The sequence below is a fragment of the Mastomys coucha genome, unplaced genomic scaffold (assembly GCF_008632895.1).
Source record: "Mastomys coucha isolate ucsf_1 unplaced genomic scaffold, UCSF_Mcou_1 pScaffold4, whole genome shotgun sequence".
NCBI lineage: Eukaryota > Metazoa > Chordata > Mammalia > Rodentia > Muridae > Mastomys > Mastomys coucha.
The window spans coordinates 33990303-34013605 of record NW_022196910.1 but is presented as its reverse complement, the minus strand read 5'-3'; the positions used below and the strand labels follow the sequence as shown (position 1 = coordinate 34013605).

Sequence of the window (23303 nt, the reverse complement as noted above, 5' to 3'; positions counted from 1 at the left end):
TCAGAGGAACTGGATTCCATTTTTCATACATATTTTGATAAAATTGCTAGCAGGTGCTTTATTCAACTTTATCCAGTTGCAGAAATTTTATACTATAACAAGTTCTACAATAATTATTATATTTAAAAGACATGTTCACCTGTAATAAGAACTGAAAAATTTACAAAATAATTTGATTAATCTTCTGTTGTTTCATTATATTCTCTTTTATCTACACTTTAAAAACAAATACTAAATTTAATCCAATTATATGGATTTTAGTGGGAGACTTAGTTACTTAAATAGATAATTATAAATGTTGCTTGGAAAAAGTGCAAGCTGGGTAATTTTTCAATCCTACCAGACTGAGATCATCACAAAACCAATCTCATTCAAGTTTAGTTTTGAACTTAGCCAATTTCTACCTGGAGGTAGTAGAGGCATTTAGAAAATATGGCACTTAAATAATCCAACAAAAAGCCATGAGAATAATTTTTTAAAATTTCTACACAAAACATAGAATAATTCATAGAAAACAAAACTGTTTCTACAACTTACAAAGTATATTCAATATAATAAAATATGAGGCAGAAATTGTTATTTCAGAAATTAAGCAAACTAAAGCATTTCCTATTTGATTGCAAGACTATTATAAAGAAAAGTTGGATGCATGGTAGAACACGCTGCACATGCCTCCCCCAGTAGCATTCATTCAGAGAAACTAGAGAGCTTTGAGAAAATGCATATTCTTTGGCCTCAGATCCGGGACAGCTGCAGCAAGCTCTTTAAGTTTTCTTATAAGGTAAAACGTAAATGTCTAAAAATTGGCAACACTGTATCCTAAGAAACTTAAGTCATTTCTTTTCGTATCACACATGGAACAGAAATAAGATATGATCTAAAAGAGATCATTTTATACATGTTAACAGGGTTTCTTATTGACATATCTGTGTGCTATATCGTGAACTTTGAACAAAAGGCATAAGGCAGTTTTCGAGTCTTCCAGGGAAACTGTCCAGTGACCTGGGATGTGTTCTGACCAGGAGCAAAGGAATAGGCCTTACCCTGACTGTGACTGAGGCATAATTTTTCAGTCACAGAACTTGATTACATTTGTTCACAGGAAAGCATGAATAGTTCTAAGGTCTTCAATTTGTCATACTTTTCAAAGTTATAGATTTTACAATTATGTAAAAACAATTGAAATATAAAAATAATAGAAATTCTGAAAATCAATATGAAACATCAATTTCAAAGCAGAGTTCATAGTTGTCAAATTTTCTTGTCAGTCTGTTCGATTTGTTTGGTATCTCATCAGTCACATAGAGTTTCTTCTCTTCAATACTTCATGAATTCTGAGTTGATATTTTGCTTGAGAATATTAAGTATTTCAGTTTAGAAATGTGTTAAGCAAAGACTAAAAATGTATAGATTAGAAATGACAAATGTCTCTTCTGAGACTTGTGGTATTAGCTAGACTAGAAGGTTTCATATATATATATATATGTATATATGTGTGTAAGTGTGTGTATAGAGAACAAATATTATATGTATAAATTATATATATTATATACACATATAATTTATATATTATATAGATATAATATACATATAGTATATATATTAGTAGAGAACATATATATTCATATATATATTTCTTCTTCTATATTAGGTGTTTATTTTTTATTTTACAAAACTTAATTTACTCTTTCCTACAATTATTTGCTTACATTAAGTTGTGAATATAATAGCCTAGGAAATAGGTAGAAATGATCTTGGATAAGTAGAGTAGTCTAGATTTCTGGTGGTATATTTCTGTCTTTCCATCTCTCTCATTGACACATTGTAAGTTAACATGCAGTAGATGTATGTTGAATGATTGGAAAAGAATGAACTCACTAACAAGAATAGTAGAAAGCGGAAAGAGTATCAGTGAGAGAAAACTACTATCCTTGGAGACAGTGGGGCTGCACTAATGAACCAGGTACACTTTCCCCTACTGAGAATTTCTCCAGCAGCTCAGACAGTCCTAGTTACATAGTAGAAAATGCAGTCATTGATGACTATGGACATACTCAGAGATATTGCCACATGAAACTGGAAAGAAATTTAAGATTTTTTTTCAGTTTATGGAAATTCTGTACAAGAAATAATAGTTATAGAAGGAGCAAGGGAGGAAGTAAAAGATATAATGAATATGGAAATAAAGACATTATTAAAATACCAATCATTACACTAAACTAAAAAGTCTGATAACTTTTGCTCTAGATGCCAGAGAGAGAGAGAGAGAGAGAGAGAGAGAGAGAGAGAGAGAGAGAGAGAGAGAAGTGTAAAATAAAACAAAACAAAACAATAAACTCGTAAATTTTGTTAAAAAAAAAAGACTACTGGTTAGGAGTCAATGATCTGCCCAAATATTCTTAGGTTCAGAAGAATAATTAGCATCTAGTACTTAGTGATCCTAATTAATGAAAATCAAAATGTCTAAAAGGTATAGGTATAGTTCATCAAAACACTACTTCATACAACTTTTGACTGTTAATAATAACTTCAAGTAAATAGAATCCTTAAGGATATTTTTAAAAGGTTAGGAAATTTATTTCCATAAGAATTACCTATTTGTTTGCAAACAAACATATGGTGTCAACTTATATTTAGAATATGTAGAATTTACAGAATACATTGTTGTATATTTACATATGCATCACATTACATAAAATTTTAAGTGAGAAGTCTTAGAGTATAAAAATTATTATTCCAAAAAATGATGGCAGGCTAGTGGGCCAACTCTGAAGAGAAATTTGCTTCAAGAATGACCATGGAAAGGATATACTTCTTCAAGCACTTTAAGAAATATACATAATGAGAGGAACTGAGAAGAGTTGAGGGTGGGAAAACTGTGATCATGATATATTACGTGAGAAAAAGTTCTATTTTCAATAAAAGGGAAAAAAGAAAAGTAATTAGAAGAAATGTAGTTACTATTGCATATCTATTTTCTTCATATTGAATGTACATCCAAAAGAAAGCAGGGGAATTCAGAAATGGGGAGCTCAGAGAATTTATAAAGTTTTGAGCTCATAAATCATGTAAGACTCCGGAAATTGTCTAAGACAGTAATTCTAAACCTGGTTGACCCCTGTTGGGATTGAAAGACCCTTTCACAGGTGATGTATAAGATGACTGGAAAACAAATATATTTACATTGTGATTCATAAAAGTATTGAAACTACAGTTATGATTTTATGATTGAGGATTACCCCAACATGAGGAACTGTATAGCATTACTGGTCATAGCATTAGGAAGGTTGAAAGATATTAGTCTATAAGTTTCATGGGAGCTTCTTCAGGAATGAAGTTTTCATGAATCCTGACTCTTGTTGAGTGTACTGGCTGGTTTTGTGTGTCAACTTGACACAAGCTCAACATTGCAGAGAACGAATACTCCCTTGAGGAAATGCCTCCACAAAATCCAGTTGTAAGGCATTTTCTCAATTAGTGATCAAGGGTGGAGGTCCCAATTGTGGGTGGTGCCATCCCTTGGCTAGTAGTCCTGGGTTCTATGAGAAAGCAAGCTGAGCAAGCCAGGGGAAGGAAATAAAGTAAGCAGCACCCCTCCATGGCCTCTGCATCAGCTCCTGCCTTTAGATTCTGGCCCTGTGTGAGTTCTTGTCTAGACTTCCTTTGGTGATGAACAACAATAATATGGAAGTGTAAGCTGAATAAACCCTTTCCTCCCTAACTTGCTTCTTGGTCATGATGTTTTGTGCAGGAATAGAAACCTGAGTAAGACATTGAGTTAGACATTTTAGTGATAGTATCTACCTTTGAGTCACCCATTGTTCTGTAATTAACTGAATAAACTTATTAGCTCACCAAGTTAGGCTTTGGATGGACTTTTTTCTTGTTGTCAATGATATATGTGGGGTCTCCTAAGGAAAGGTCATTCAAAAGCAGAGCTAATATGTAATGCTATATTTGTGACAATTAATATATGGAATTATCCTAGCCTAAGGTCAGCACTGCATTTAAATGTAACATAATTAGTGGAATTTCTTCATTTAATAAAGGAGAACAATTATTACATGTTACTAAATTTTAGAGAGATAAGTTTTAAGGAAATAAATACTATAGTTTCTTATTTCATGTGTTCAGATTATCACATGACTTGTTTTCTCATGAATGGAATGTTTTTATAAATAGTAGAATAATTTGTGTATAATATTTATGTATGTATTATAACAAAAGGAAATATTTTTTATAAACAAATGCCTCTCCGTGTTTGAAACTGAAACACTATCCTTCTCCTTTGAAAATATCTTCTTTAGAGATGATAGTATAATTATATCATTTCTGCTTCAGTTTTCCCCTCCAAACTGTCTCATGTACCATCTTTTTTTTTTTTTTTTGAGACAGGGTTTCTCTGTATAGCCCTGGCTGTCCTGGAACTCACTCTGTAGACCAGGCTGGCCTCGAACTCAGAAATTCACCTGCCTCTGCCTCCCAAGTGCTGGGATTAAAGGAGCGCGCCACTACCGCCCGGCCTCATATACCATCTTATTCCTTTTTGAATTCTTGATTTTTTTCTTTAATTGTTCCTACATTTATATATAGATATATGTATGTATGTGTGTAAATGTCTAAATCCATTAATATAAACTTCTCAGTCTGTGTAATGTATCAGTCTTTATAGTTCTCTTTACATGTGTGTATATATTTTCAGGACTGCCTATTTGGAATTGGATAATCAATTGTTGTGTTCTCTGAGAAGTACCATTTCTCCTACTCTGTTCTTATAACTTATCTGTAGTCCTTTTTCCAGAGTTGAGACCTCATGAGATTCCCCTGACCACATTAACATATTCATTGATATCATCCTTGTTCGGGTCATGCCTTAGCAAGTAATTTTGGTGGGACTTCAGGAATGTAGCTTTTGGCCTTTCTAGGAGACTTCACGAAAAGCAGTTCCTATGGTGAGGACTCCATGTGCTACAAGAGTAATACATGTTAAATAAACAGAATGATGCCTAGCCTTGCAAATTTTATTTGTTCACTGTTGTTATTGGGTAGTTGAAACAGATATAGTCATGATTATGACAGGAAATGTGAAAAATGAACTTGGGTAGAGGCTATGTACACAAAGCATTAGAGGAAACCCTAACCAACACATTGATAAGTGTTTCAAAACCATGAAGTTCAAGATGATAAGGAGAGCCCAGTGTGGATAGTGATATAAGTAGAAACCTGGCAATGTGGAGATTTAAAGGCTACTTGAAGGTGTTGGAAACTATCACAAGGAATCCAGGGAATGACTGAGGGGTTTTAAGGCATTCATAGATATAATTTAGATAAATGTATTTAGCCAAAATGTGAAGACTGGATTATAGTAAGGCAATCTGGAACAAGAGAGTTTGGTATAATATGAGAACCACAGCTGCAAAGAGGCAAAGTCTAAAAGGTCAGAGTTGTAAAAGGCAAGATTTACAATAACATTGGCAGTATAGTAGGGATTCTGGACAAGGAAGGATGTGAACAAAACAGAAGCCCAGGGCTTGGGTTTTGTAAACTAGCTAGAAATTAGTGTCTGTGTTTTGATTTGATCTAAAGATGTTCTCTTTATCCAGTTTGAGTTCCTAATCATGATTCCAAGTTTCTGGTAATGTACTTATGCAAGTCAGCTGGATTAAAAAAAAAAGGCATCCAAATGTTCTTCTGACTTTAAGTCAGCTCTGAGTTGAACTCCAGAATCTTAGAGTAAGGACAACTTAAAGAACACGTAATTCAATCTCTTGGTAAAGTTGATTCACCAATTAAAATCCTACCATGTGGACATATTCAATTGGTCTGAGTTATATGTAATCACAGGTCCATACTCCCTTCCAAGTGTTTAGTACTTTCTTTGCAGATCTGTAATTACCAGTAACTCTATGTTAAAGTTGGCTCAATGTTATCAGCTCAATAGCCTCTGTCTTTGGCTCCAGTTCTTATCAAAAGACCAGAAGAGGACATTTTGATTGATACTCCTCTTGACAGTGCCTGGGGTCTCACTCTACACATTCAATATATCCCGTCTTTCTATCAGAATTTGAAAGCATGTTTTGATGTCTTCTATTTATGACAATGTTCCTCTGAATTAGCACAAAATACATTTCAAACATATTTCCCAGACCTTTACATAAAGTCTGGTTACTGAATAGAATTTTGATCCTTCACCACCTTTACTGAATGTAAAATTTCTGATTAGATATTGTTCATTTACCTAATTTATAGAAATTATCTCTCTGCCCCTGAGGAGCTACAAATATATATGCATGTATAAGTACACTTATAATAGTCCTGAAGTTGACAGAAGAATTATATAATTATCTCTATTGAAATTCATAAATTTTTGATACATTTATAAAGAAACTTATTGAAATACATTAAAAATCTTAGCTGTACTTTTTCTTACATGGTTTTGCAAAAATCTGTTCTTATTTTAGTCACTTATAATAGTGCATTGTGTGTACTTTGCATTTGGTTCAGTAATAATCAAATCATTTGTTCAGCTTCTTTTGTCAGAAAGATCGTTGGTCTTAATCTTGAAGAATATATTTAAAATAAGAGCAACAGGTGGCTTTCAGTCGGGGACACTTTTATTATTCCCTTTAAAGACTTCTGACTTAGATAAATGGCCATGGAACCAGAGGAGCTTAAGTGCAATTAATTGTCCTCATATGAGTCTCCTTACAGTCTTTCCTTGTAAAATTGAAATGTCAGTAGCCTTCATGAAAGCCATTGGGATACCACAACCCTAAATGAATGCATGAAATGTTACAATTTGTCAAATTTATCCTGGACTCATTTTTGTAATGACTTATTTGTAAAAGTAAAAATAGGATATTTAGTCAAACCTATGATAGAATTTACTTTAAAAATAAAGTTATTGCAGAATTAGTAGGATATTTAGTCAAATCAATAATAGAATTTATTTAGAAAATAAAGTCATTCTAGACATGGTAAAAACTTAGAGTTTAATATCTAATTTGCCCTTATCACTTTAACTTTTCTAAATCAAAATATTTCTTGAAAGCATAACTCATATATATGAGTTCAATCTAGTAATCAGTTGTTACTCTACAATTGGATCAAATTAACTCTCTTTTCCCACTCTTTTTATCCAAATAGATCAGATAAAGGTAGATCTATACAGAAGAAAGCACTCCAATTTCAGTTCACTTTAGTTTTCATGCAAGAACTATGAGTTGCTTTTCCTGGTTAGTCTTTGTGTTTTATTTAGTTTCACAAAATATTTTTAATTGTTTTTGGCTGGAGCAAAATAGATCTCTAATGTGATAGCTGCATCAAGTACAGTCATAAATCCAACCTCTGGGTTCTGAGTAAGAGCCTGAGACATAGTTCTCCAGAGAAATATTGGAAATAGTGGGTTTAGGTTCTAAGAGGTTCTACTTTAATAGATCATTTTAGTTAGCTACTCACCAGGAGACTATAAGTAACTCTATGAAATCTTGACTGCCTTATCGTGGCTGAAGAACAAATTTTTGCTTTGTATAATTTAAGTGCATTTTAATAAACGTGCTTGTGAAAGCACATTGCAGAAATATGATCTCTTATTTTCATCTGGAAGAACCCTGTCACTGATGTCTCAGGAATCTGTTAAAGGCTCAGCATGTACCAGTTACTTCTTTTTTATACTTTATGTAACTGAAGTCCATTTCTATAGTGTACCTAGAAAATGGACATATTGATGGAAGCTCAGCTGTTTCCCTTCAATGTACATGGCACCATGTAGAAAGGAAAACATCACATCTTTGAACACAAGTTCTGGACTCCAACTCATTTATAAGTGAAAACTGACTCAGCTACTAGATAAATATTTACTGAGTGGAAAACGTTGCAGAGTTTTTTGGTACCTTAGAGTATGAATAATTTAAGTGGCATTTGCTTTGCTTTGAGATATGCTCACGCTGAACCTTTCAAATGTCAAAGATTAAAAGCGAAGCATCTCAAAATATAATACAAATTATGCATGGAAACAGAGCCTCAGGACTGTGATGGGAATAAATTAGCCAAATCTATAGAGCTTCACTTTGAGCTCTTTGAAGTTCTAATATTAAGATTCATTGGTAGTGATTAAGTTTGACTGCTGTGCTCCAAGCATAAGGTTGCATCTCTGGAGTGGATGCTGTTGATAGCCGAATTGGAGTGTTCATTTCACTTTAATGATGTTTAAAAATTGATTCAAATACAAAAACAATGTTCATTTAGTAGTGTTATCTGTTCAGGAGGATGTAAAAATTAAATGAAATTTATACAATATTTTTCAATTATACATGAAGATGTGGGGGATTGTTTTAGCACATTTACTCCTTTAACTGAAAATTTGATACAATGTTTAGAAGCCATGGGGGAATATAATCATAAAAAATGATGCTAAAATTTCAATGACTAATGCTTTTGGAGGTAAGTAGTCACTGAGCAACATTTTTATTGTTTTGTGAAAGTGCTTTGCTTACTCATGGTTGCCTTCAGAGTTAGACAGGTTGTGTTTTTCAAGCAGACATCTTTAGTCCCATCAATAACAAGTTTTCTGGGATTAAAGATGATGCTACAAATATAAACTCTTTGCATCCATATATGTTAAATGGTCTAGAATGACAGCTCTATGGAGTGAAAATATAAAGAAGAAAGGCAAAATGTACATATAATTCATTATGGCTGGGATATAGGTTATTGCTTGAGTGCTTGCTAGCACATACATGGTCCTCTAGCATCACAATAATAAAGCAACTTGATAGAACTTAGAAACACCATGGAGACAAACCTCTGAGTATGCATGGGAGGTATTTTCTAGAGCAAGTTAATTAAAGTGGGAAGGTGAACCCTAAATGTGGGTGGTGCTATATCCGGGGCTGGACTTCACTTCTTAATAAGAGGAGCAAAATAAGTTGATCATCAGTATTCATCACTTTCTACATCCTACCTGTGAATGGATGTGGTCAGCTTCCTTCTGCTCCCACTACCCATTCCCCACCATTAAGAACTGTATCCTCTGAAACTGTGAGTAAAAAAATGAACATTTCCTTTATTGAATGGCTTCTGTTAGATATCTGTGACAGCAATGAGAAAACCAACTAAGAAAGAACCCTAAAAGAGCCAAATGTATACTTGACATAAAATTTGGGTGAATTGAACCTCATTCAGAAATTGAGAGGTTTTCATTTTGTTGGATTGTTTGTCCAAACTATTCCTTATTTTGCTAATCTATAACACTCTATGTTTTGTGTTTAATATCTATGTGGTTAGCATTAAATTTAAATCATCCCAAACAAGGAGATGAATGTTTAAAAACCTGGCTGGATGGCTAAGAAAAAGCAAATGAGCACTTCATGATCAGGATGATAGGAAGGTGAAGATGCAAAATTCTTAGTCCCAGCTATTCTCATTGCCAGTTTTCAAAAATGAGATATTTGTTCCCAGTGACAGAAAAAGGTACCTATAATCCAGTGAGAGAAGACAGAGGAGGATGGGGTAAGACCTCACCATCTGACATGTGCAGAGAGGTCACATGGCAAACATGACAACACCACGTGGAGATGACAGTCTGAGAATAATTGGCTTAACCCTTAAAAGACTAAGGAAACAAAGGCACTGAATGAAGACTACTAAGACTTTTGATGGGAAATATTTGAATAACAATGTTTCATCTTGAGAACAAGCTATTGATGTGTAATGAAAGTAACAAACTGAAAAGAGTGTAAATCCAAAGGTAATTGATACACAACTAAATTTCACTTTTTTATAACATTGCAACTGAAATAACAGTTTCATTCATTCAAGTACTGACTAAATGTAAGATTTAATCACATCAAGTCTCACTGCACTGACTGCATACATATGCTACTGAGTTCTTGTTATGGAATAGTCAATATAAAGGAAAATATCTTATCATTGTGTATTCTTTAATAAACTATGTTCATTAGGTAGATTTGTTTTATTTTTTTTCTTTTTTAGAGTTTTAATAAACTAACCAGAATATAAAAAAGGAAACAAAAGACAAGAGTGCTATGAAATTATGAAATTATAAAAGATAGTCATGAAAGTAAAGATGTACCTTTCTTAATAGGATTATACAAATGAAGATATTTGAAGCAGGTTACAGGAAATATTGATATGTATCTTTAAATTATCAGTAACTAGATAAGAAACATTTCAGGACTTATAATTTATTCCTATTCAATATTTCTTTTCTAGAATGCATTTCTAATGGGTCTGGATAAATGGTTTCAGTAAATTATTGCCAACTAGTAAATAATTATTAATAAATAAGCCTGTGTTTTGTAAAAGTAGAAATATATCTGTCAAAAATTGATACTTAGAGCAATAACTATTCTCTAGTGAGAGTGGTCAGAAACATAAAAATCATTAGAAATAAGTTATAAATATTTTGGAGAGTTGAGAAGGAGCAACTCACAAAGAGGATGTGAATAAAGTGAAATTATAATGCTTTTAAAGACTATGCTCTCAGGGCAATGCTTTTTTTTTGTCACTGAAAATGTTACTACACAGCTAAAAATACGTTATTTATGGAATCCCTTTTTAACAGCTGTTGAAGCCAAAGATGTTTCCATTTTACAAGTCCTTTCAAAGTTCCATATTACATGTGAATGGAAAGATACACTATCAGTTTCCTGGCAGATGCCAAGCAATCTGTTCCTGCCTAAGATAACTTTATATTCAGCCAGAGAAATATTTTTCCTTCTAAGTCCTCCTTTATGAAGACTAGACACATAACTGTCATAAGAGGAAATGCAAAATATCACTCCTGTTTTGTCATGCCAAATCAGAACTTCATTTGACTTCAATAGTGCTGTCAATACTACTTCTAAGTATACGGCAAATAACTACAGTTTGAAATCAATGCTTTGGTCACTGGTTTCAATTATATAGTTTCTTGTGTGGAAGAGCTTTATGCTGATTTAAATCTTCAGTTCATTACTATCAATGTGAAACATGAGCACCAAGTCTTGAGATAATACCAGGAACACTGTTAAGTGGTTTTAGTTCCATTTTTTTCTTCCTTGCAAAAGAAAAAAGTTAAAGGAGCATAATAAAGCATTAGAAAGATGAGAAAAATTAACCTCTAAACCTACTTTTTCTTCAGCCTTCTGTCCTTTTCAGCTTGAGTTCCAAGTTTGCCTAAGCCCAGGGATTCCTGTGCTGCAGCTTCTGTCTCCATGAAGCCTCCTGTGGAGAAGTGACTTGATATCAAAGTAGAGGTATTTGTTCATTCTGAAGTTAACATCTTAAAGAATTATTGGAGCAACTACTGAGAGGCATGTTGACATGTTTTCTTTTAGGATTGCCCTGCCTGTTTTCTTTTAGGATTACTGTCTCAACATACATCAAAGGACAAGGTTACACACATGCAAATGCACTGAGAAAATCAATGTAAAAAAGTACCTACCAATGTTCATTCATTTTCATAAGCATAGACATGGAAGATAGTAAGTATGTATGTGTACTGATACAATTGTACAATATTAAATCCTCATGCCCATTCTGTTTGACTTTTCTAGCGAAAGGTAAGAGTGAATCATTGAATAGCAAGCTTGTCATATCTCCTTTACAGCAAGAAACACTCTGCTCAATACAAACCTAGACTATGTTTTCAGTACGAAATTTAAACATGCAGACACCTTATTTGCTTCTAAAGGTTCTGCATATAGAGTTCCTAGAACTGACAGTGTACATCTGGCTGAGTCTATGGTCTATGTCCTTATCAGAAGTCTCATGCATTCTGAGATGGCCTTCTCTTTGTTCTATATATGCCTGAAACAATTTAGGTTTGTTTTCAAAAGATGCCAGTAAGATTATTTTTTTATCTAATATACTAAAACTTACTTGAATTAGTGTCAGTATTAGTGAGGTCAATAATTATAGTACGCATGGTATGTACATATATATATATATATATGCTACATTATGTATAGTATGCATGGTCTTGGCATAAACAAGAGAAATTTCATATTTTAATTTTATAATGTCATTATTTGACTCCAAACCTCTCTCTATATATTGATTCATAAACTGCTAAGCACAGTAAAAAATTTGAGCTTAATACTACATCCTTCTTTTTCTTTGATATTTTGTGTATATAAAAAAGACCTTAAGTCACATTCAAAGAAAATTATTCAATGTTTTCAAGTGGATGAAGATATATATATGCTTTTAAATAAGAAAGATTTAAGTTATATGTAAACATAAGATTAGAAATCCTCAAATAATACTAGTCTGATACTAATCATAACTTCATTCAAATACCATAATAAATAGCATCTTCCAAATTTAACCCATACACCAGAAACTAATGGAAGTCTCTTCATTATTCAGTGGGAGCTAATTGTCATTAATTTCCTTGGAATATTTTCTTGTTTAAACGATGAGGGCTTGACCATGATATAATTTCCCTTATTACAAGAGCAAAATGGTTAATTAGTTACTACTGTTTTTCATTAATTTACTTTAAACATATTTGTAAATTAATTTACAAACTAATTTGTAAAGTTGGAGAGTAGTAATACAGACTCTTGATAAAAACTAACATAATTCTTAGCCTGACAATCTTATTACTGGGGTAGATAATTGTTTGTTTTTTTTAAAGTCCCCTTTAATCAAAACACATCAATTACTGTCCAGATTCAACTCAGCGTGATGGAGATAGACGACCAAATGTATTTTATTCCTTAAATCCATGTGCAATTAATTCTGCAGGAAAGATTTTTATTATGTAAGAGACTCACTGTGTTCTTCTACGGAAAGCCACCTGGTGGCTAACTGAAAGGCTCCTAGGGAACATTTTCAGGTCTGAAATTTTCCATTATGCATAGTGATAGAATATTTTGGCTTCATTTCTTCCGTTTGTATATATGCCTTAGCGTACATCCATAAATTATCACTTATAATAAGAGAGTAACAATAAAAATGTTCTCTTAAAATGGAAATGAAGTGAATGACTGACTTAAAAGTCATAAAATTCTGGATGGGTCCATATGGTTTCACTGCACATTGATGAGACAGATCTACTTGATAAGTGAAGAGTTGTTTTCAGTTTCCAGGTTGTAGGATGAATCAGGCATTTTGGATTTCAGAGTAATAAAAGAACAATTAACTTGTGATTTAAAGTTTTTTTTTTCAAAATCTTAAGTGTTTAAATAAAACATGATCAATTTTTAAGCAATGGAAGTTTTGGAAGAAAAGAAAAATTCTATGATGAGACCAGAAATGGGTTTTGCTACTTCCTGAGTTTGGAGGAGTTGATGTGACTGTAACTATAACTGAGCACAGTTTCATATATTCTGATCTAAAAATGCACAGCCTATGAACACATAAAATAAGGCTTAGATTGCTAAAAGACTGTGTATTTTCTAGGTTTTAAGTTGTACCCTAAGTATCTCGATAAAACACAATCTTGTCTGAATAAATTCTAATGATTTAGTATTTTCTCAAATTCAACTGAACGTATATATACATATATATATATATACATATATATATATATATATATATATATATATATATATATATATATATATATATATATATATATATATATATATATATACATAAAATCTAAATGTAAAGGTCAACCAAAAGATTTTTAGAAGGAAAAGTTAAAATATAGGTAAGCATATATGTTAAATAAAATGTTCGTCAATAAATGATCCCCATTTTAGCAAGCATTTTTACAACACAATTGTGGGTTATACTACACTATATTAAAATTGACCAATAATTTGATAAGGGCCATGATAAGTCAGCAAATGAGATAAAACAAACACTGTTGACTGGTTTATATTTAAAAACAGCTTTTAATTTCCTATGTTACATTTCCATTGACTAAGGATCCCTTCTCCAAGGAAATGAAAGCCAATGAGGATTCAACTGCCCCATTGAATTATGCATAGGCTTTCCATAGCTTCAGTTGCTTTGTGTGGTAGCACACCATGAGTGTCAGAGAAGGGATAATGAAAAAAATTACTGTCACAAACTTGCCAACATGAACATCATGAATCTAAGTGATGGGACATTGCATGTAAATAATTGTTTCTTTTTAATTGAGTGATCCCAGAATATACCTCGACATCTATGTCACTCTAACATTTACCATTAAAAGCATTATAACCCTTTTCCAATAATTAAACTCTAAAGACAATATGCTGGAAGATTCAACCTCCCACACCTTTTTGTTTTTCTGCCAACTCATCAGGATGTAGGATGTAAAAGCTCTTTGCTACTGCTCCTGTGTTATACTTGTCTGATGCTTACCATGATGTTAATGGCCTGAGCTTTTAAAGCTGTAAGCAAGCCCTCAGTGAAATAAATGCTCTTTTTCATAAGAGTTGCCTTGGTCATGGTGTCTTTTCAATCAAAAGAACTTTGACTAAGACCATATTCTTCCCGAAGTATCAGAGGCATATCTTTTATTTCAGAAATTTCAATTGTTAATTTTGGATTATATATATATACATATATATATATATGTATATATATATAATATGAATATGCATATATATCCTTTTCCTAGTCATATACTTATTTAGGATCATTTGAAAAATACTAATCCATACATTCATATCATTAGTCACTCTTAATAACTAATCCTAGCTTAATTTCAAATGCTTTATTTCTTTATCCTAATCTCATTTATACTCCTTAGAGATATTAGGGAGAAAGTGTGGTAGCTTTTACTTTTACATCTTATTTTATCCACTTGCATCATATTTAGTCTGACATTATAATTTCTTTTTGTGTATTCAGGTGTCATCACCTTTCTGCAAAAAGTAACTTAAATTCACATAATTAAGAGTTTATATTCATACAAGCTCTAAGTGGTAGCATATTCTTCTATTTCCTTTGCCTGTATATGTATATGTTTATGTATATATTATGTCTATACATGCTCTTGTAGGCATGAATATATAGATATGCATGTGTAGTCATGCATGTTTGTGGGTATCTTCTTTAATCATTCTTCACCTTATCTTTTTTTATTGTGAGTCACTCAATGAACCTTAGGGTCACTGATATATTTAGTATGGCTGCCCAGTAAACACCATGAATCCCCCTATTTTTAATCCTAGCAGCAGTGGAGTTACATATATGTGCTATCAGACTGACTTACATGTGCTCTGGCAATCTGAACTCAGGTGCTCATAACTGCATTCCGAACAGAGCCATCTCTCTAATTCCTTTTATGGTGGTTTCTATTTGGAAAATCACTAAGACTTTGTTTCCTCAACAATAGAATATGCACTGCAATAATAACACTTGATTCACAGTGTTAGTGTAATTTCACTAAATTAGCATTAAAACACCTCAGCTATTATTTAGCGTTAGTTAGCTAAACTGGTTTAACAAGGTTAGCTAAGCTGAAAGCTCACTTGTTATGAAAAGGAGCTTACAGGTGAGAAATGAAATACTGGGAAACTCAGAAGTGACAAATTCAAGTGTTAGGAGAAAAGCAAAAGCCCCATACTTACGAAGCTGCCCGAGTCGAGCCTTCTCTTTTTTACCAAACAAGCGCCCAATTGAAGATTTGATTCCTTTTTTCTTGGGGGCTTTGTGAAGAGAGTCTTGGCTGCTATTGGCACTGCCAAGCCCAAGGCTTTCTGGCTCAAGAGAGGCAGATAAACTGCTTCAAAACACAAAAGAGGAAAGACTGTTCATTTCAATGTACTATCCACACAGTATACAAGATTTCTATCTTTTATAAGCGACAAAAGAAGGAGTAAGTAGATTTTGAATGTGATTTTTCCCCTTTTCTTCTCACCTTTCTCTAAGATTTTTAAATGTATCTTCCTTGGTTCCTTGGGTCTCCAAATTTTTAATAGAAGTGAAACCTCATTTTGTTCCAAACTACTCTTTTCCCTCTTATTCTTGTACATCATAAAATTAATCAAGTACCTCAGCTTAATTTTATAACTGTATGTATAATGTATTTTTGTTGAGCATAGAATTCATTATTTTCACAGGCTTTTTTTTTTTTTAAATTTTAAACAGAATAACCCATGGCAATTTGTTAATTGCCAAATTGAAGCTGCTAATTTAACCCTTGTCTTTATGGATGGTCATTTTAACCATCTTTCCTATCCTATCATAGATTTGCGACTAATTCACTTACTATAAAGGACATCTTATTGGGATCTAGAAGCAACACATTACAAATGTTGAACACCCTCTTCCTTACCTACAGCTATTAATAAGACAGTATTTTGGATGCAGGGTAAACTGAAATGACTTCCAAATGGTTGGTCAGTTTTCTATTTTGATCAATATATCTGGCAATGTCTTAAATGAAAGATGTCCATATGTTTGCGCACCTATAGAATTTTTAAACTTTACTAATTTTATGTAAGTTGAGTTTTTACACTCTAACCTTCATAAAGAAAGAGCTTCTCACATATTAAAATATAATCCTCTGCTTGTAGGGAATAAAAAAGGTACAAATTTTGAAAGCAGTAATTGAAATCAACCGAATAGGTAGAAATGCTTGTGTGCAAACAAATCATAGTTTTCACAAATCATTTCTCATGAAGCTACTCATTAGAAGATGCATTGAGCTTTAAATCATTCTCTTGTGTTTGGATATGTGACTGGAATTGATAGCCAATGAGAAGACTAGTGTGTTAAGATATAAATGAAATGCCAAGATATATGGTAATGCTGTGATTATAGATATCAATTTGAAAGGTTTAGGTATTTGGATAGGTCATTATGAAGAATCATACAGCATATTAAATGTTTTCTCAACACATTTTTAAAATTTTTGGTCAGTACCCATTTTCAGGCTAAGACCTTCTTATCTGAGGATTTTGAATCATCACAGTAGCATGGTATATGCAACAAGTGAGGCCCAGGGGTATACTTTTCAGACCTTAATTTCTCTTACAATACAATACAATACAATACAATACAATACAATACAATACAATACAATACAATACAAATTTATAATCTTTTCCTCCAAATCGTATAATTATCACTAGACATAAACTTAATAGAAAATATCTTCTTCATACAGAAGAGTAGTTCTTATTTTCTATTAGGCTGGTAACAGAGCACAAAGATAAAAATGCATTAGCTTGCTAATTTTAAATGTAAAAGTGATACATGACTGGTAATTTTCAAGTGTTACAAGAGATATGGAAAAGGAGAGAACAGTAAAGGAACATTATGGAAAATTATATTTCAAGTCAAATTATGTACATAATACATTTATTTTTAATTATGTATATACGTGTATGTCTTATGTGAGTCAGGTGCAAATGAGTACAGATGTCTACAGATGATATTAGAGGCTGTTGGATCCCTTGGAGCTAGAGTTCTATGCATTGAGGAGCTGCCCAAAGTAGGTGCTGGAAAGCAGACTCTGGTCCCCTGCAAAATCAGTAAGCACTCAACAACTGAGTCATCCTTGAGTTTTATTTGCCTCTAAGTTATCTAACAGTTTATTTGGCAGCAGTGAAGAAAGACAAAGAGTTTGGAGAAGGAAGTATTTAATGCGCACAATGCCTGAGTCTTACCTCCGGGCATCATTGTGGTAGGAAGAAGGTAAGGTGTGAGTCATTCTGAAGGCTCTGGGTGTTGGGGGAGGAGAAGTTTCACATTTAATTGTTGCTTTATCCTCCCGACCATCTTCTTCCACCACTGCAATCTAGAAACGGGAGCCGTATATTCAGTGAGCTAATTATAAGTTCAAATGAAAGTGCCTCAAAGGAAGACTCATTAAGGTACGGATACTAGAGTGATCCTCACACAGACATACATGTCTTATACAGGCAAGCTCGTACTAGTAAAGGTATGATTTTCAGATCTATTTAAGAGTAATGCTAATATATCTTGAAACTAATGAGCTATTGCCTAAAAATGTGGCTTAAGGGTAAAAAATGTCATATATCCATAGAAAGCTATTTTTGCCATGCATGGACACACATTTTATTTTCAATACTGCATATAAACCCAGCACCTCTCACATTAAGCAAGCATGCCTCTGAGCTGCACTGGCAGTCCATGGATAGATGCTCTCTACAAAAGAACCTGGACACATTTCAGGAAATTTTATTGAAGAGAAGATGTTATGCCTAGTAAGGGTCTTACAGCAAAGGCATCCTTCAGTAAGCATATAGAAAAGGGTCAGGAAGGCAAGTTGATAAAATATGCTTTGTCAGAAAAAGTGCTTTACATTAATCAATATAATGAAACATAGAGCAAGCTTGTTTAAAACACATAGTAAGAGTGCTTAATAAACATTTATATAGGGAAAAATCATGTTGTGGGTTATAAGAAATATGGGATTTTTTTTTCCAATGAGGGAAATGAAAGCTAAGAATATAATTCCTGGAAATGGTTCAATTTTGCTTCAATTGATGGGAAATCTTGAAAACAAACCCAAAAGAAAAATCAGAAAAGATGAACAGCCTGATAGTAAAGAACAATGTTGTTCGAAATCCTGAAAATCTCCAAAAATCGTGGTTATATATGATGAAGCCTACATGCGTTCCAGGAACATAATGCTGTTTTTTCCAGTTATTTGTTTGCTTGGCTTAGGATACTCTTACAACTCATGGAGACCCTGAATATAATCTTTTCCCTCCATTCAACCATATGGCCCTATCTGAAGAACCTTTTTAATAACTGTTTTCAGCATGACTTCAGTGTGATAATATCAAAGAATTTTAAGCCTGCATCTATTCTAAACTCCTTGAGCATAGTTCAGATTCAATCTTATTCATGTATTTTCACGTTTCATGATCTAACCATAATTCTTTTCTATAATCATTCTTGCTAAGATGATTCATTTCTGGTTCTCGATTTTCTTCCCAATACATATTCAAATAAAATATACCTCTATGCACCATGAAACTACACTCTTCCAGGTGTCAGCTATTCAAAACACCAGACACAAACATCCTAGACCTTGAGGTAGAAGAATCTTGCAATCAGTCAATAAAAATAAATATAATAATGCTTATGTTAATTCATTTTTCTGATATTTAAATGAAACTAAATACATAAATCTTTGCCCTTACACAACAGTTTTTCCTTCTGCAATCTTTTGTTGCAGTCACCAACATTCCTTGCAAAATCTGTCATCCTATATTTTCCTTTCTTATCAGGATTTTTAAAACATCAATTACTTAGATTTCTTTCTATATTCAAAATTTTGTTAGATCATTTACAGCATGTAGAGGAAGTCAAAAGCTGATGACCCTGAAGACAAATTTGATTAGTTAGAGTCAACTGGGGATGCTAAGTTGACACTCTATTCATATATCTGTTTATATATTTATATTACAGTTGTCTCCATGTACTAGCTATATAGAGAGAGATACTTACTTTTATAGATAGGTCATAACTAAGAAAAGACACAAAAATTTCCACCAACTTAAATCATGTAGTTTTAACATACATATCTTTAAGGAAATGATGATGTTTTCTAGATTCAGATGTGTTTTAGCATATACTAACTACCAAATCTTTTTCAATATTCCAAGATGTCAAGATTTGTTTTTTTTTCCATGGGTGTTAGTGTTTTCTCTCCCTATATGCATGTGCAGAAGCCTGCAGAGGCCAGAAGAGGTCCTTGGACCCTCTGGATGTTTGTGAGCCACAGTGCTGTAAATCAAAGTTCAGTAAGTTGTAGAAATAGCAGGTGTTCTCAATGCCTGACCTATCTCCACCGCCCCTGAATACCTCATCTGGAAGATGGTGAGTGTTGGAGAGCAAACTGTGATCTGAAATCATCTTATTTAGTGTCTTGATTTTATTCCATAATTAAGAAAATGCTCACTCTTTTCTTTATATAGATTTACTCTCTCTCTCTCTCTCTCTCTCTCTCTCTCTCTCTCTCTCTCTCTCTCTCTGTTCTTCAATATGCAACAGTGTTCCTTTCAGGTCAGAGGACAACTTGCATTAATTTTTTCTTCAGTCTTTCTTTCCTCCATGTGGGTACTGAGGTCTTAAAAATTGGTATTAAATACCTATCTTGGCTAAGTTATCTAGTTGCCCTCTCACATAAGGAGATTGTTTCTTACAAGGCTAACTAATATGTAGAGATAGGAAACTACGTTGAAAGTAATTATATATAAAAACCTATTGACCCAGACCTTGTTCTAGGAGTCACCCTTCTTCTACTCCTAATGGAATGATAACTTGACCGAATTGCCCAGGAACAGATGTTCGACACCTCGTGCCACCTAACTCCTCTCAATCCTAAACTTCCTTAACTTGTCCTTTCCTCATTTTCTGAAACCAAAATGACCCCTAGCTTTGTTGTCTTCCTGATCTTGCCTCTTGCATATCCCTGCTGCTTTCTCAGTGCACAGAGTCCCCTCTTCTTTTGAGATTTTTGGTAAAGAACTGTTATTTTTGATAAATATACCAAGATCTGTTGGCTCATCACCAAGTAACAGTAAATGAAACATTAAAAGCAATCAGTAGTGGAAAAAAATTAAAACAACCAGTGCTATTCTAACATTGATTTTAAGGCATCTTGCTCTACCAAGCGTGGCTTATATGAGTTAATTCTCATAGTTGAATCTTTTCCTAGCAACCAGAAATAATATGATTTTAAAGTATTTGCTGTTATAAACATATCTTAAAACTCAGCAACACCTAAATACATAATATTTATTTTATGCTAATAAATAGTTTGGACAATAATATTTTAGGTGCTTTAAAGGATAAAATGATGCTCAATTAATAAACATTTAAAAGTTATTTACAGTACCTTTCTCCGATGTTTCCTTAGATCACTTGGCTGCAATGGCAGGAATAAAAGACATAAAAGAAAACTAATTAATGATTACCACTTGATGATGTTTCAATTTGGTTAGCATCTATAATTTGACGATCATTTTTCATTCAACCCTTTCCTGAATACATCCTCATTTTGAATGAATAATATTCAAAAACAAATTAGTTTCAATATGATTATTTTTTCTACATTTTATGTAGATTAAAGAACATCTAACTATAAGTCCTTATACAAAACAGAGAGGTTGGTTACAGAGTTTTATTGAGTGTTAATGACTTCCAGGGTTGCACATGCACAGATATTTAAATTGTTATTTTCCTTTTAGAAATTGTTTCATAAACTAAAGATTCAAACCTAACTTATAATAAATATTTAATTATTATAAGGTTAGCAGATGATATGAATCAGAAAGAAGAAAGTATCAGGGGGTGGGAAAAAGAAAGCAGAGGAAGGGTGGTAAATGAATAACTAGCATGAGTGTTTGAAAGCATCATGTAAAATCCTAGTATTTCATAAGTTTCTGAAATACATATTCCTGTGAATTGTTTCATTGGAATAATAGAGGAATAATACTCTTTGCTAAAACCATAGGCTGCCAAATAAAACCCAGTGCAGGTGTAGAATATCTCCCTTTGAGTTGTTGGTTGGTGATGTCCTAGAAATATCCAAAAGTTTACAAATTACTGTCATTGCTTTTCACTGCAAACTAGAACTTTATAAGTTTCCATTGCTAAAGACACCATACATTTTTTTATCACAAGATATGGAGAAACCAGGTTGGTACTAGTAAGAAATTTCCTCCATGCTGTCTAGCTTTTAAGGTACTAAAAATATTATTAAGATGATGTAGGAAAAGATTATCAGCAGTTTTACTCATCTGTGAACACTCTGAACGATAACAGTGATGGGACAGTATGGTATGGCTAATCATGCAATAATGGCACACACTTTATAGAGGTAACAAGCCAATTTTTCTTATTGTGAACAGGCGGAAATGCATATCTAGTACCTGTGAGTCCGGGCAAGAGTCTGTTTTTTGGGTCCTAGGCATAACACATTACTATTATTCTGGTAGATCAAGATAGTATTATATTGCCTTCCAATTCTGTATCTGAATACCCATAGATTCGTGTAATTCTCAGACATAATCAGAGAGTTGTCTTTTCCCACAGGATAGTTGTCAATGCAGAAATTCACAACTAGTGAGTCAGTGGTCAGTGGAGTGCTCAGCCACAAAAGGCAGCACCCATATCACCTTTCCTAAAAAGTTTAGGGGCTACTGAGAAAGAGGAGGGTGAAAGATAAAAAAGTCTTGAGGTTGAGAAAAGCTGGAACAAAACTGTCTTCTGGATATTCTAGGATTACTGTGCTTATACGTTTGGTTGCCTCCAAAAGATTTGCACAAGAAGAAGCCAATCAACGTTCAAGAACAAAAGAAGGAGTGGCTCATGAGCCTTCATTTCTAAGGAGCAATGAACAGTTGATATGTTTCAGGAAGGCAGGCACAGGATTTTAAGAGTGTTGTCCTTGTGGGTCAATCACAATCCACTGGATGACACCATACTTGTGAGTATGTGGGCATCACAAAAAGGACTTGACAGGTGTTAAAAGGGAAAAATAAATTGGGAGGTGGTGTGTTGAAGTGGGAGTATGTTGAGAAGGAGTAGTCAAATGACCAAAATATATTGTATGAAATTCTCAAAGATTGATAAAACATTATATTGAAAATTACATCAATATAATATTAACACTAATAACGCATTTTAAAGAGCAAAATATTGTACCATAAAAGTTTAACAACACAAGAGCATCACATATTGCTAAAGTATGCCTGGTATAAAGACTATCTAAATTGTGCTCTGTGTCCCAAGATCTCTACTGGAACATTTGAAATGCTTAATTATTAATACCATGCGATTTCCAGATGAGCAGAACAGAATAAATATCAGTACACCTGATGAGTACAATTCAGTGTATTGACAAAATATTTGAGCTATATTTTATTGAGGTAAGTTGTGATTAGGTAATTATTATTCTGATTGGTTATCTTTCTTGTATATTTTAAAATATTTTAGATATCATGGATCCTGCTGAGTAAAAAGAAAGATGAAAAAATTGAAAAAGGCAATTCTTTTTAGTTCTTTTTATTTTATGTAGACTTTATTGCTTAGATTTTGCTAACTATAGATTTTTAATATGAGCAATGTTCCATACAGATAGTTTTGTGTCAGTTTCCAAGTTGAAGATAAAGAATAATATCTAAACTGTAAAATAAGTTTCATGATGATAAACTAAAATCCTTTGAGTATAAAATAAAATTTCATTTACTTACATGATGTTTTTTCTTATGGTGAGAATATGTATATATCTCTACACATATGTAAATTATGTAGACTCATATAGTCACATATGAATTGTATAAATTAACTGTGAAAATAAAATATTTTTAGCTATGTTCTACATTGTACATTATTTAAGAACAATTACTGTTAACTTTTAGACATTG

The 23303-nt window shown here is 32.9% G+C and overlaps 1 protein-coding gene across 37 annotated transcripts in view; it reads right to left on the bottom strand.

The window, feature by feature from the left end:
- Ppfia2 (PTPRF interacting protein alpha 2) overlaps positions 1-23303 on the bottom strand; it is a 446664-nt gene that overhangs the window by 46665 nt on the left and 376696 nt on the right. For 23 of the 37 annotated variants that reach the window (XM_031348819.1, XM_031348811.1, XM_031348816.1 and 20 more), the window contains 4 exons: positions 20771-20800; positions 17565-17695; positions 15522-15676; positions 11133-11226 (listed from right to left, as the gene is read on the bottom strand). In XM_031348819.1, coding sequence (XP_031204679.1) covers positions 11133-11226; positions 15522-15676; positions 17565-17695; positions 20771-20800 — 410 coding nt within the window. The remainder of the gene's footprint in view (positions 1-11132; positions 11227-15521; positions 15677-17564; positions 17696-20770; positions 20801-23303) is intronic. The other 14 variants (XM_031348812.1, XM_031348823.1, XM_031348825.1 and 11 more) reach the window with 1 other exon arrangement.